Source organism: Crassostrea angulata, chromosome 3 (genome assembly GCF_025612915.1).
Source record: "Crassostrea angulata isolate pt1a10 chromosome 3, ASM2561291v2, whole genome shotgun sequence".
Lineage (NCBI taxonomy): Eukaryota > Metazoa > Mollusca > Bivalvia > Ostreida > Ostreidae > Magallana > Magallana angulata.
Genome location: NC_069113.1, coordinates 23,275,627 through 23,291,133, shown reverse-complemented (window position 1 = coordinate 23,291,133; position 15,507 = coordinate 23,275,627). Strand labels below are relative to the sequence as shown.

The window sequence follows — 15,507 nt, the reverse complement described above, 5'->3', positions numbered from 1 at the left end:
ATTAAAATCTTAGCTTTAAATGATAAATAAACATTCTAGCAATACATATACAAAAGAAAATATGTATGTTTACATGCTAGTTTGTTTGTTATCGCCTCTCAGACGGGTGTAACCCCTTGCGAAAATTATTGACAATTATGAAATTTGCCAGACGTCCGTTTTTCCTAATAATAATTACAAATTTTGGGAAAATTAGAACTGAACATACAAAATAGAGTATAAATATTTATTTAAGCCAATTACTGGTACTGTACCAGTTATCGGCTAAGACCAGTTATCGGATAAACTGAGAGTTCGGGTTTATAGCACTCGACAATCCAAGATTTTTTAATTCAGTCGTCTTTTTCGAATAAAGAAAAGTAAGTTTGCTTGAAAACTTTCTTGAATATGTTTTATACATGAGCTTAAACGATCATTGTTTACCGCTGATTTTATATCTTTGCACTTTCAGCAGTGGGGGAAGTGACGTAATAAGTTAAAAATAGAATATTACCTATTTGTGATACGTTATTATATCCCTGCTTTGATTTGACATATAAAATCAATACATTTAACATCTATAAACAAAAGGAATTCACGAATTTCCGAGAGATTCGTAGCGCAATTGAATGCCTAATTGCACAATTATGTATTGAATAGTATACGATTTGGTGTATTACCGTATGATAATAAACAAATTATTTTAAGAGTTTTGTTTATAATGTATCATGACCCCGAATACTTTAGTCTGACCTCACAAGGGGTATAATTCAAACTACATTTAGCAGAGTATAAAATCAACATGAGCACGGATTTTTACTAAGTTATTATCACGAAGCCGATAACTGGTACAGTAAATCGTAAAAACTCGGCAAATTCGGGGCGTGCTTAAAAGCACAAAACAAGATGTTTTGGGTTCTAAATAATGATATAAACTAACAGATACATAAATAAGGAGTTCACTTTTTAAAGTATGTCAATTTTTATCTAAAAATATCATTAAATAAGGAATTACGAAAAGAAAACGTTAAATTTTAGCCGATAACTGGTACAGTGTCAGTATCTCATCAATAATTCTGCGCAAAGTTTTGTGAGTAAGTACGCTTTATGGACCTGATGTATCAAAATAGAATACAAAAAATGCACTGCTAGTATCGCGTTTGGTAATTTTTTTTACTATTTTATGGACTCAAACTTAAATTCATGGTGTTTATTCTATAGATTGACATCTTAGAAAAAAGATTTGGTAAAATAAATTATATGTTGACGGATTACTTTTCACGCTATAAGCTCTAAACCAAGTAGACCCTGACGAAAAAATCCGTAAAAATCACATTTTGCTACAGTTTTCTGCCTAGATCTGTCAACAATGTTAGATATCATTTAAACATTAATTAATTGACGATTGATTAAATTCAAAATAGCTTCTGTCTCTAAATTTAAACCGGTTTTAGTAAAAGAAAAAGAAAAATTCGGCCGGGGGGGGGGGGGAACAAAACAAAGAAGATAAAAGCATATCTGAGATCCTGGTTAATCAGAAACTTCGTTTTTCATTTTACTTTAACAGAATCGAGTTTCTCAACATTAATCATTTCTATCTCTCATAGAATACATATAATGATATATTACCGTTCTAATTGCTTATTTTTGCCTTTGTTTACAACAGCGATGTAGAGCAAAATCAATACCAGGTATCAAAAACGCTTTGTAAAAGTCGAACCAATATTGTAAATTCAGTATTATGACGTAGTGCGATACTCGGACTACTTTAAATAAACGCCTAGTCCAGATAAAAAAAAGGTGCAACAAATTTATCCGTACGTATTTTCATTAACCTATTGCTTTATTACCGATTCATACTTTATCAATGGGGTTTTTTTTTTTGGGGGGGGGGGGGGGGAGGGGTGCTTTTAACAATCTTTGCAATTGACATACCCGATTATTCATAAAAAGGGGGGTAAATCAACTTTCTACATTGATGCGTAGATTGTTTTAAAAGAGTTAAGAAGAAAATGTTGAATATTCAAGCTTATAACGGGGGCTTCAGATAGTAATCTTAATAAAATTTAATTAAGTAAGCATGTAAAATATTACATAAACAACTGTTTAAATAACTTTATTCTGACTTTCTTAAATTATTTATATAAATTAGTTTTTCATGCGATTACAAAAAATATGTATTAAAAAAATTCCAACTGTTTCGGGATTAGAACCCAACCAAAGAAGTCGGACACTGAAACATTCTCTATTCCAACGGCGCTACCACTCGACTAATCTAGCGCACAGCGCTCCTAGATTTCAAAGGTATTTTAAAATAATTTCCCAAAAAGTTTGATTTTTTTAAAATATGTCTCTATGAAACAGAAATTGAAAATGGCAGTTTTCAAAAAATTGTCTTACTCTAAACGTCAAGATTTAAATAATATTTTTTTTCACAACAATGAGGATTCCCCTTTTATAAAGCGTGAAATCTGCCGATTTTGTCTGTGTAACCTTACATGTAATGTTCTTATAAAATTCAATACAATGTAGATAACATTGCTTTAAATTATTACAACGTTGCAAGGAAAAACAGAATTACATCAAATTATGTAACTTTCATTTTTTAAATTTTATCTGCAACTCCTTTAAGGAAAATAAGGAACTGCAACACCGTCTTTGATCTACATAGACATTCTTCAATTTTTATACTGTCCAAGTAGAGAGGTATGCAATTTGCATTAAAAAATCCTCTTAGAAACAGGGTAAAACGGTAGGTTTACCAAAATAGCCGGGCCGGGTAATTATTGATAACAGAGTTCGCGAAAATTTCATCATTTATGAATAGATTAATAAGCAGTATTAAAAAAAGGATTTAATGGTTCATAAATAGGCAAACAATTTTTACTTCTCAGATATGAATAAATATACTCATATTTGCTTTTCGTGGAAGAGTATAATGAACTCTACTGCAACACAAATTTTGACGAGCGCGCTCTGATTAACACTCATTGGGTGTATTCCGTTAACAGGAAGTGACATTACCTCTGAAGGTCAGGGCGCGTTTGATTTTCCAAAAAGGTGTACATCATGTACACTTGTTAATCAAGTCCAGTTGTGTAGCGATTCACTAGCGAATCAAGCAAATCAAGTCCAGTTGTGTAAACCTAATGTACACTTTTTTACACCGAGTCGGGGGCATGAGTTGCTAGGTGTAGCACTGACATCAATATGGCGGAATAATGTTATGATTAGAAACATGACAAATGATTTTGAGTAAAATAACGATTAGAAGTCACATATAATTTGTCTTTTGTATGAAAGCCATTAAAGTATGACTGCACTTGCCGCCGGATTTTGGTCTTTTTCGGTCGTTTCTGTTGCGTTTATTTCTTAACCTAATATCACTTTTGATTATTTTATTAAAGAGTCGTCTTGTCAATTTCCAACATAAATGAATAGGTTAGACTGTGATGCAATTAACTTAATCTTTGTTTTTTTCCTTACAACTTTCGAAATAAGAGAGGTTTTGCTTATCTGTCCTTGATCGAACATAAGATTAATATCAATATGCATGAGAGGTGGAGCTGACATCAGAATGGTACTAAAATTAGACTAGCATAAATAACAATGCCATGTATAAAAAAATATGTGATCACTCTTTCATCATAACCCTTTCTGTTCTATAGTACAAATATACTATTTACTACAGTTTCAACAATTAGACCACTACCATGTAAGTACAGAAGTACAGAAGACTTTAAATCTATGTTTGACAACTAAACGTGTTCGAAACAAATTGTCCTAGTTAGCACATAACATGCTACCTTACATACTTGATAGAATTTTGTATTCATAAAGTTACCTGATGTATGAAATCACGTGGTGAATTATAATATTCAACATGTATCAACCCTTGGTTACAACAGAGAAAGCGAAAGTAATAAGAATCAGTTTTCTCTCAATTAAACCATGAGCGCATGTTTGTCTATTATTCTCCCTTTGACATAACTTAGATAATGCAAATATAAACCTACTGTTAAACGGAGAACAATACTAGTGCGCTTACTATGTATGAAGTCGGTGTAAAAGTGGGCGTCCTCATTATCATATGGCGATTCAAGAAACCGTGATGAACCCCGCCTATGAAACAAATTCGGACTTGGTAACATCATACTTTTATTTAACGCAATTACGTAAAGTTGCAGTTTGAATGTTGACCATTTCTGCAATTGAAAGAAACGTTCTTCTTTTAAAAGTTTACTTTTTCGCAAATATCGTATGTCCTTAAGTGCAATCATCCTTTGAAATGTGTTTATCTTAATGCATTTACATCAGAAAAAAACCTCGGATTGCCGTTGAACATCAGAATCTCTATTAAAACTGCGTCCTCTTCGCCATATTTATTCTCATCTTCTCTACCCCATCCATATATATATATATATATATATATATATATATATATATATATATATATATATATATATATATATATATATATATATATATATATATATATATATATATATATATATATATATATATAGACACTACCCCATTTAAGTGCATTTGATACACATTACACCAGTGTACACTAGTGTACACCCAGTTAGCTAAATCAAGCGCGCCCATAGTGTATAAGGCTATCCTTCTGCACAAGGGTCGTTCATAAACCAAAAGTTGATTTTGTGCCCGTTTTTATTTTGTTTGAGAGGTATTTTCTTTTATTTTGGAAGTTATGTTCCTAATGTGAGGTAATACTTTAACCAAGATTGGTATATTAAGACGAAGTTTTGATAAATGAAAATTGATATGTAATGATGAATGCACATAACAAGCATGCATCCTGTTAAGACTACTGTAGTGTTGTGTGATATCAGATTAAATAACTGAATAAATGTACATGAATACGATATCAAAAAGAATGCCTCTTTTTTTTACTATCGCTAAGGATTGCCTGATTTAATCTAAAAAAAAAAATAAGAGGCTTTTTGACTTTGTAAAATCACAAGACATCTTAACTGTACAAGTTGTGACCTTTGTCCCACTGACACCGTGCTATCTTGTAAGTAGTGTTTACTTTATATGAATTATATTTAAAGTATGAAGTCCCCTAGATATGATCATGTAAATAGAAAATAACAATCTTTTGTAAATCAATGGCCCATGGAGGGCATAGCATCAATACAACTTGCTGAAGCTAAAATACATCAAGCATAATTTGTAAAGTTTACAACGAAATCTGTGACATTAAGAAATACAGTGTTAATTCAATATGATTACATACACCAAGTATGGCTCCCTCTGTTTCTTACGTAAATCAATTGTTATTCATAGATTTAAAAAATTGAATTCTACACGCCCCGTTTATTAATTGGTCGTAACCTTTATCAACGTAAGAAAGTCACGAACTGAACTGCACGAAAATATCATGATGATGTCTGTCTCAAATTCCAATAGAAGACGATTTGGCTGTTTGTTTTAGCTAACGTACTGATGTACATTGACAGTAATTTAGTTAATTTTACTTACTTTTTACAATCAATTTAATGGATTTCTTTTAAAGTTATCGCGGGTTATATATTTTTTCTTTTGCAATATCGCTACCTTCTTATCCCGCATGAATTACTAAACAAAGCATTGCATGTATCCTGGCGAAAAAAAAATCTTCTATCATCGAAACATCCATGTATTTTTTAAATTACCAGCCCAGGTAATAACTCATTTGCAAACTTATTTAAACAATGTATGATTTAATATATATGTTTCTGATAAAAATCTTTTACAGGGCACACAGAATCTTTCATGATGGCATCTAGAGAAGAGGCCCAGCATGTGGTGGAATGTGACCTGTGTCAGCAACCAGTCTCGTTTTTCTGCAGACGATGCGGGGTCAATCTCTGTGACCCCTGTGTCCTCATACATCTACGCGTGAAATCTAAAAACGGCCACGACATTGTAGATTACGCCAGTAAGGATGATGACGACACATGCCACTGTGATTCCCATCCCCAAAACGATTGCTCCGCATACTGTAAAACTTGTGATGCTCCGATTTGCATGCTTTGCGTTTCTATCAAACACAAATCGCACGAAATGTCCGAGCTATCCGATAAAATTGAGGAACTTTTAAAAGTGATTGCACGGGAAAATGATCGACTTCAGTCATCTAAACATGAATTACAAAGAATTCTGGAACACACGACGAAGCTGCTGTCCTCAATACCCTCGGTTTACCAACTGAGAAAAGATGAAGTTACAGCGCGGGGAGAAGAGTGGATCAAACTGATCGAGAAGACCGTGAAGAAACTTCACCAGGAACTATATGGCATGCAAAAGGAACACGAGGCTGTACTACAGAAACAAAAGGAAAACTTTGACGATATGAATACAAGAGTGGATGATTTGAACGTGAAAACGACAAAATTACAAAAATCAAAGAACGTCACAGAATTACAGAGTTTTTTAGAACTTATTCAGAATCAGAAGATTTTGAGTGAGGTCTCACAGTATTCATTTCCGAAATTCTATGAGTATAAAATAGATGAATATTTAGAAAATAAATTAAAAGAAAAGGCGTTATCAGGTAGAACAATATTAGAGGTACCAACAGTTACTTCTGTTATAGACACTAGGTTCCCTGCTTGTGAAAAGTATAAAACTCGTCTGTATGACATGGTCGTTACCGACGATAACAAAGTGTGGATGGGAGGAGAGGGCACAGAACTGAAGTTGTTTGATCTCCAGGGAAACCTCCACCACACCGTCAGCATTATTACCGAGGGCATGTACTTATGTATGTACAACAAACAAGTAGTGTACACTGATAGATTAAAAGCCGTGAGAATGATATCTGACACCAACACTGTGGTGACGATGTTCACTACCGGGGACTGGATACTACGTGGCGTCACAAGCGCCGCGTCCGGTGATCTACTGGTCTGTCTCCGTAAAGGCGATCAGAACAAAGTCGTCCGATACAGCAGTAGCGGTACCGTGCTCCAGGTGATCCAGTACGACTCGCAGTGTCAACCTCTGTACAAATCGGCGTATTACATCACTGAGAATGTCAACGGGGACATCATTGTAACTGACTGGAAGAAAAACGCAGTCATTGCTGTCGATGGATTGGGCATATTCCGGTACTCGTACTCGGGAAATGACAGTAATTTTTTCGCCTGTTCAGTCGCCACTGATTCTGTCGGTCACGTCATCGTTACAGGTGGTATTGGTAAAAAGATTTCCATGCTGGACAGAGACGGACGATTCTTGAGGTACATCATTCCTGAAGGAGGAATAAAAGATCCACGCGGCGTGTGTATCCTTGGTGACGGTGAGATGATGGTGGGAGAGTGTAAGACCGGAATCGCCAAAAGATTCAGATACCTAAAGGATTGAAGATACATTAGATTTATTTATTTACTACTTAAAATTTCAAAGAAGAGTTGGTCTGCGTGTGTGTGGGGAGGGGGTGAATCCTACTTTCTGTGGTATATCGATATGTCTTTTTACTTTCATAATTATACTTTTAATTTTAATGAGCACCTACTGTCCGTTGAAAATATTGGCTTTTAAAATCGCTTTTCCTCTAAAGTGTCAAAAAGGCTTTGAAATGTGATAATTTTTAATAACTAATCAACTATCAGCAGTATGTAATAAAATCTCATGTTAAAGGGCATTAAATGTAAACTTAAATATCAATGAAATATCTATATTTATAAACGTGAATTCAAGAGTAAGAAAGAGCTGCAACCAAAATTATTACAACTTTTATATATTTTGCTTCACTGATTAATGTACAGATAAATGCACATATGCGTGCAAATTAATTTCATTATGATATACGTATGTAGCTTGACTTCCTAAGAATTCGGTATTAAGTTAAATACGACCCATACTCTCCATCATTTACATGTAAAATTATGAAATCAACGTATCTTCATCGTATATTCACTGGACAATTCAGAGGCACTTGTGGGTCTAATCTTGGAATTGAGTGAGAATTTAGTTAGTTATAAAGTTATATTTACATCTACCAAGCATAATTTCCTCTATTTGTTACGGAAACTTACAGTTAATTCATAAATATTTTATTGTTCGTTTGAACGGGTGAATTAGAACTTTTAAAAAATAATTTTTTCAATACTGGTATCATACGTACAGTGTACAGATTGAAATTTTACAATGATAAGCAGCGTCATGACAATAACACGGTTAATTTCTCAGTAGTTTATTTTTACCTTTAAATTCCGATTCTCCAGTTTCTATTTATAAACGGGTATTTGTCAATATCGGAACACATATACATATAGGCCCTATAAACAAAATGGCCAGGATAGAAACAGACACCTGTCTTTTCCATTGATTAGGGACTTCCTTTGTTGTCAACTTAGACCTCAAATCATGGACTTTTGCCGTCAATTTATTGTTGTGATCCTGGTTCTGTGTGTTGTTGGAAGCTGGGCATTTTGTAAATTCTGTATGGACTGGTACATGTAGTAATAATCATGGTACGGTATCCCAGAACTCGGGTTTACTAATACCCGCCGCAGACGCTTGGTTAAGCATCACAGCCAAGGCGGCTTCCAAGGCAGCGAAACATTTCTCTAAAAAAGCAGCAAAGAAAGGCAAGAAAGTTGGAGGGAGTGAACACACCAAAAACAAAAGGCAAGCATCAGAAAGGACAGGCCCGAAAACAAGGATCAGGCTCGATCAAAGGGAAAGAAACAAAAGGGGGCACCAGACGGGAGCAAGAAGAGGAGAAAGCGTTAGAAAGGTGTTCGAACACTGTCGATTTGTTGATGAATGTCATGTTGTAATAAGGTAGATTACCTTAGTACCTCTGTATATAGCCATATATATCAAATTATGAAGTTGATGTCGTTTTAAATTACGACTCGTATCGTATGATCATCAAATCTATTAAATATGCGTAAATGTATCGAACAGTGGGAATACACATATCATAAAACATATTGACATCATGCTAAAACATTTGCGTTTAAAAATAACTAATATTCTCTCTTGCTTTTGTTTTGGAAAGGAGGCCGGTAACTGCTAATATTTCATGCATTACATCATCAAACAATATCTATAAATGTTTACAGGTATAATCGGGTAGTTTATAAACATATACTTAAATTTTCTACACTCAAACCTGTGAGTAAGTTTAGTGATCTTCTTAAAGTACTTCAACGTGGAACAGTGAACAAGGGAGAACGAATGCCACTACATTTGTAGATGTGAAGTCTGAAAGTACTTCAAATAGAGAATAATCTACATTGTACATCAAACGTTAAATAGACGCGGGTTTTTTGTATTTGTATCTTTTTACAACTTTATAGAATTAAGTTCTACATTCACGTACTCGTTAATGTGCAATTTTTCCTTCAACTGATTGGTTTCTTTGCTATTTGTCTTAATTAATATGTTAATTTGTTGAAGTCATTTTTGTATCTATTCTGTATCAAGACTAAATTGCTCTTTATTATTCTGTCCAGCTGATAGTTGTTTTGCTTACAAAGGCTTTATCTATTGCCTGATCTTATTTAAACAAAAAGTGTGTTATGATATTGTACACATTTGTTAATGAGGTATACAAAACAAGGACGTGTATTATTATTGACATCTATGAATTAAATTTTATTATAGATTTTTTTAGCATTGTTCAGTAACATGTCTATTCCTTTGATGTAATGAATAAAAATTGAGAAAAGCGTCCATCTTGTTAATGTCATTGGTAGTGAGTCTTTGCGCTTTGAAAGAAAGAAAAGGTATAATAAACAAACTTCTCCGAAAATTCTCACCGCATGTTTCAATATCTTCCTTCTAAATTAGAGTTTTTGTCATATAATGAAAAAAAATCTTCTTTTACAAGAAGTCAACAATATACAAAACAATTCGGCCATTTTATTCATTTTGTGGGAACGGCAAAATAGACTTAAACACAAGAGTCTCACAATAATTACAGGTGAATAGTTAAAACATTTATAAACCAGTTGATGGGTAGAAATTACGCCTAGATCTCGATTCACCCTACCAATTGACTTAAGAATTAAATTCATTTTTACACTCTATTATTCATTATTCAATTATTTACTCTATCAAAATCTCTTATCAATTTGATTCCCGACTATTGGTCTTAAAAAGTAAAACTTATAATCCCTTTTCAAAAAAGAAATGCAATTTGTTATAAAAATGCATGTAGTTTTGGAGAAAAAAAATTACAAGCAGAAACACATTGCTTTTCATAGTTTTCGATCAGACTATTTTCATCTAAATTAAAATTATATATTATCATACCATATAATATAATTTTATTCAACATAATTAAAATTGATTCATATTTTGATTCAATTACAATAATGTAACATGATACAATACTGTAATATGAAATGATATGCTTCGCGTTATGTTGTATTATGTATTGTATCGCGTCAGGAAATATTTCGTCATGGGGAAGGGGGGATCTAATATAATCAATGTTGACCTCAACCTTAGTCAATATTTGTTCTACAATATTCTATTACATGATACAGTTTTGTATCTCTGAAAGAAGACGTGAGGTATGACCTTGACTTAGATTTCATAATCGCTGTTTATGTAATTTTTCCTGTGTGTAAATTTTTTCATAAATCCAAAACAAGTTTGGCCATTCAGTAACGTACATGAGTATTTTCCATAACAAAGAACTTGGTTGGTAAACTTGGTTTTAAAACCTTGGAAATGTTGAAAAAAATGCATTGTAGCGTATATCGAAGTTGCACATTTATTCACCAACAGAATAGGAGCTTTCAGATTTATTGGGATATATCAAAATACAATTTATGATGTTACATTCAAGCTACAGAGATGATATATACATGTACACCAATTACAGCTCCAAGATGGCCTCACAACATTCACTACAAATTCTACATCAATGTCTTATCTACATCAATTAGAAACAAAAAGACAGCTTTATATTTGATTCACAAATATTCATGATATGTAAGTGTTTCAAATAAATATTAGTGCTCAATAATTACAGAAAAGTACATATATGAAAAAGTAAAATCTCTACAAGATTCAAATCCTCTAAAACTGATTAATTTAGTACTGTGTATGAAAGTACCAAAAATATAAAAAGACAAAAAATTCAAAATTTGTGATAGATAAATTTCATAATCTCCAATAAATATATAAAATTATATCAATTATACTCTCTTTCATTTAAAATAGCACTTTAAAAGTGACTTCTGCATATATTTTTTAATTTCTAATGTAATATTTACTCCATGTAGTACCAGCCTCTTTAAAAATTATTTCGAAGTAAAAATTATTAATGACTACCTATGTTAATAATAGCGCTATAAGAATTATCAACAGTTAGAAACCAATCTTGTTAACTGCCGACAACACAAACGTTATAACAGACAGGTACAATGTATATACTATATATACAATTTTGATATTGAATGATTTCTAGTTCAAATCTATCAAAAAAAATCTCAAATACTTATTTAACTTTATTATGACAAGCAAATCTTATCAAGATAACAAACTTGGTGTGTCAAATCTTGATTCTTACAAGTCTGACATCACACAATAGATTGCACACAAAATTATTTCATCTCTGTAAATTAAGTGGGATAATTCCCCTTAACTTATATAAAGGTATAAAATGAAATAACCTTTCTTTGTTTTATATATGAAGAAAGAGGGAAAAAACAGTTTGAACATGCTTCGAAGTCAGTCTAAAGCATATGTAGAACAGGCTACAAAAAGACAAAGATTGGTAAGAGAAAAATTCTTTCTTTGAATAATGAGATGATCTACACATAGATGAGAACAACATAGCTACCATAACTCAATATATCACAAACAACAGAGTAGTATTTCCACCACAGGTCAACAATACTGGATCTACCACACATCTCATATCAGTGATAATAAAGTAGAATAAAAATCATTGTCTCTAATAATAATTCTCGACACAAAAAACGCAGTCCAACAAATTCACTACAGAGTGTGCCAGACATCAACATATTTGTACATTAATGTACAGTGATAACAAGTTATTTGATTTGTGTGGACTGTCGGGAGTAAATGATCCACGGTTTTGTACCTGAATGATAACTATGAGCATACAAGGTTTACAGAGAGCAAGCCTCCATGAGTTAGCCCTGACCCCTGTCCAGCCAGTGTTAGTACTGGGGGTCGGTATTATCTTGCACTGCCCTTGGTGAACTGTACCAGGTATTTCAGACAAACCTGCCGCGGATCCTCTACTATGTATTCTGTGTATGCTGGGTAGTTATAGAAAAATTTATCGTTCCTTATCACTGTCTCTTTCAACATACCAAGAGGGATGCTATATCCTGTAAAATGGAAGAAACAAGCTGTAGAGATTTCACTACAGAGCACATAGGTATACTCATCAATAAATGGAAGTGGTTCATAAGCTTGCAAATAATATTTTGAAACCTGCAAATAACATTATAAATTTTTCGAAAATTGCATTGAGATTGTCAGAATTTCTGATGACTTTTAAATACCGATATTTGATCTTCAATTAGTTGTGATAAAATTTGAGTTTTCATCCAGTGAATATTTGTGCCATGGCAAGGGAATAATTAAGATAAGTGAAATCACAATAATTTACCATTACATGGAGGCGAAGATTCTATTAATTAGATTCCAACCCTGACTTTATCTATGAATTAACCCCTATTTTAAGATGAAAACAGCATTTCAACAGTATTGCTTAAAATCCAGATGGCACATCTATGTATAATCAAACACTTATCTGAGAAACATGGACAAAAATTATCAAACAGCAGGAAAAAGTTGCTTAGGGAGTACATGTGAGGATAACATAATCCTTACCCAGTGAAAGCATATGCATTCAATAGTAGGCTTAACATTTACCTCCAGGCATGGTCACTGTGAAGTCCTCATCAGGCCGCTTTTTACCCTCCACAACACGACTTCTGAAGTCAGTATCATTTAATTCGCTATCAAAATATCCACTATTAGGTTCCTTGATCTGTTCTTTACCTAGAGCAACCTGCACAAAGGAAGGAAAGATTACCAATGAGAAGGTGACCAGCTCACAAGGGCTTCATTCTTAGAAAAGAATATTCTGATGAAAGTGGCTTTTTGACATTGTTCTTTTCTGACATGAAAATCCTCATACTAATTTGGAATTTAGGAAAACCTTTCAAGTATTTTAAAGGTCTGCTTATATCAATCTGTAAGTTTGTGTGAATCCGCAAAGCCAGTGCCAGCATGTTCAGTGTTTGAACTACGCCTGTGCTGACACTGGGTGAAGAATCCACCGACACAGTCCTCCAGTGAACGTGTCTGTCAATCTATGATGATATAAAACCACGCCAGTCACTGCTTAGACTGCATGGGGAACATCATCAACAGCAAAGCTAGCAAAAGCATTCATAACAATGTGTAGCAATATCATGTACAACAGCAAAGCTAGCAATAGCGTTTAAATAGCATGTTTCGCAATGGCACTTCATATATTTATTCTCATGTTTGTAATTTTTTCCAATTTCAAAATCTTCCAAATTAATTTACACATGTTTACTCATGGAACTACAGTTTCGGTAATATAGTTTTAACAACAAAAACAGTTAAAAAAGCAATCTTCAAAATAATATGCAATGAAACACAATTAAAATAACACTGTATGACAAAGCACAGACTAATATCATAAATGATTATACGGTTTTAGATATGGTATTGCGCAAGCCTTACCTAGGTCACGAAAAGTGACATGAAACTTCTAACGTACCTCACATAATAAAGCAAGTTTTACTTCAGAATCACTGCTGGAATTGTAGCAGTAGTTCATACTTTTGGCAAAGGAATCTGATGAATAAATCCCCTGGAAAACAAGAGAAAGAGTCAAGATCACCCTAAGAATGTTATGCAAGTTAACACTTTTCACTGGTTCAAATAAAATTTTCGGGTTATCAGAGTGAGGTTGAACAAAACGAAACAGGAAAAAATCATTCTATCTGCTCTCATTTATAATACAAATAATACACACTATACAACTTTTATACAGTCTATGCTCCATCACATCCTCCCCCTACAAAAACTAATGTATTCTGTTTGGCTTTCAACTGAGATACTGTTTTATACTAAAGTTTTGGATTTTTTTCCTAATACTATGCAAGTCCACTGTATCACCCAACAAATGTATACATGTGTATTATACATTAATTCCAGTTGCAAAGTCTGTGGTACATTCAATCACCAATTTACATCAAAGTGTCTCTTATTTAATTGTATCTTACCTCTCCAAACAAGTGACCAGTAATCGGGATTCCTGTGGGGGCGACCAGCAGACCTCTGTGTAGAATACTAATGAAGTTGGATGTACCACATCCATGCCAGAGGAGCTTGTAGTTATCAAAAACTAAATTTCGCATTTCCTCTTCCTCACCCGGGCGACAGATTTTGTAGATTGCTTGAACTTCAGTGCTATGACCTGTATGTAAAACAACACCCCATGCAATGAAGTGAACTATTTAATGCTACTCTATTTTATACATAATGTATGCACTGGTAGTTCTTATCAAAGAGTTGTGTTTCGGTGACTTTAACGGAAAATGGCTTTGTAAACAGATTGGGAGATATAGACGGATCAGACTGGAATTCAAACCTAAGTCCCCTGAGTCACCAGTCATGTTTAATAACTTTACTTTGCTAGGATACTTTTAAGAGAGTAAAATTCGAAGTAAATTACTACATATGTAATTATTCTGAACAAAGCCGAATGAGTGGTAACCAAATACCAACTGATATTTTTTTATCTACATAAAATACGGTAATTTTTTGTTTTAAATTTAAGAATTTCACTTTATACGCATGCTAAAGGAATTATCTATGGAAACAAGTTAAAAATGCACACTTTCAACATGTGTGATCTGTTTCTCCTCTGCTTATTATACGTTAACTACATAATTAGTAATTATCATGGGTTGTTTTCCTTTCGAAGCAATTTTCCCGATAATACCAATATCAGCTTTCCGGGATGACACAGATCCTACATGACTGTTAGAGATCACGTGTGGGCCTTCTTCGAAAACTTCCCGATTTTAAGAGGTCTCCGCTCGCAGTTGAGCACACAGTTAAGATATTGTGAGCAGAGTGAAACTGTAATTATGTCTTTATATTTACATTTTCTACTGTCTTTTCTGTGATAACATTAAGAATCAATTTTGAAGCCTAAAACCCAATAACTTCATAAAAGATGAGCGACACAAAATGGGCGTATCTTATAGCATAATAGAAAAACGGTATTGGCAGCGCTGCATAGTAATATTTGGTATGCGCTACATGAAAAAATAATGTTTTTTTAAATAGTAGAAATTTAAAATGATATAAATATATAAGTAATACGAAACCATTCTTTGATTATATGAAGTATAATTTCGGTCGGAGCGTGGTGAAATCTATCATAAAGCCCCTCGGGTATATTGTTGTTACCCTGTTCCGTCCGTCCGTCCGTCCGTCTGTCACGTTTTACTTTCTCCAACTGCTCTT

At 33.4% G+C, this 15,507-nt stretch overlaps 2 protein-coding genes across 2 annotated transcripts; one reads left to right on the top strand and one right to left on the bottom strand.

Moving 5' to 3' along the window:
* The first annotated feature begins 4,593 nt into the window (after positions 1 to 4,593).
* LOC128176415 (uncharacterized) lies at positions 4,594 to 9,678 on the top strand. Its single transcript, XM_052842720.1, has 2 exons — positions 4,594 to 4,712; positions 5,747 to 9,678. Exon 2 carries the CDS (start codon positions 5,764 to 5,766, stop codon positions 7,354 to 7,356), a length of 1,593 nt encoding a protein of 530 aa, XP_052698680.1. The 5' UTR covers positions 4,594 to 4,712; positions 5,747 to 5,763; the 3' UTR covers positions 7,357 to 9,678.
* A 2,046-nt stretch (positions 9,679 to 11,724) lies between these two features.
* Positions 11,725 to 14,648, bottom strand: LOC128175854 (uncharacterized). Its single transcript, XM_052841708.1, has 5 exons — positions 14,624 to 14,648; positions 14,256 to 14,449; positions 13,748 to 13,840; positions 12,868 to 13,006; positions 11,725 to 12,317 (listed from the first exon to the last, which is right to left on the bottom strand). The coding sequence occupies exons 1-5, from the start codon at positions 14,646 to 14,648 to the stop codon at positions 12,163 to 12,165; spliced, it is 606 nt and encodes a 201-aa protein (XP_052697668.1). The 3' UTR covers positions 11,725 to 12,162.
* Between the last annotated feature and the right edge of the window lie 859 nt (positions 14,649 to 15,507).

Excerpts from the sequence above, each read along its gene's own strand:
- LOC128175854 (XM_052841708.1), bottom strand. The coding sequence starts at position 14,648 with ATGACTGGTGACTCAGGGGACTTAG. Across the intron at positions 14,450-14,623 it reads TGGTGACTCAGGGGACTTAG|GTCATAGCACTGAAGTTCAA; the intron begins GTTTGAATTCCA and ends TTTTACATACAG. Across the intron at positions 13,007-13,747 it reads AACTTGCTTTATTATGTGAG|GTTGCTCTAGGTAAAGAACA; the intron begins GTACGTTAGAAG and ends TCCTTTGTGCAG.
- LOC128176415 (XM_052842720.1), top strand. The coding sequence starts at position 5,764 with ATGATGGCATCTAGAGAAGAGGCCCAGCATGTGGTGGAATGTGACCTG.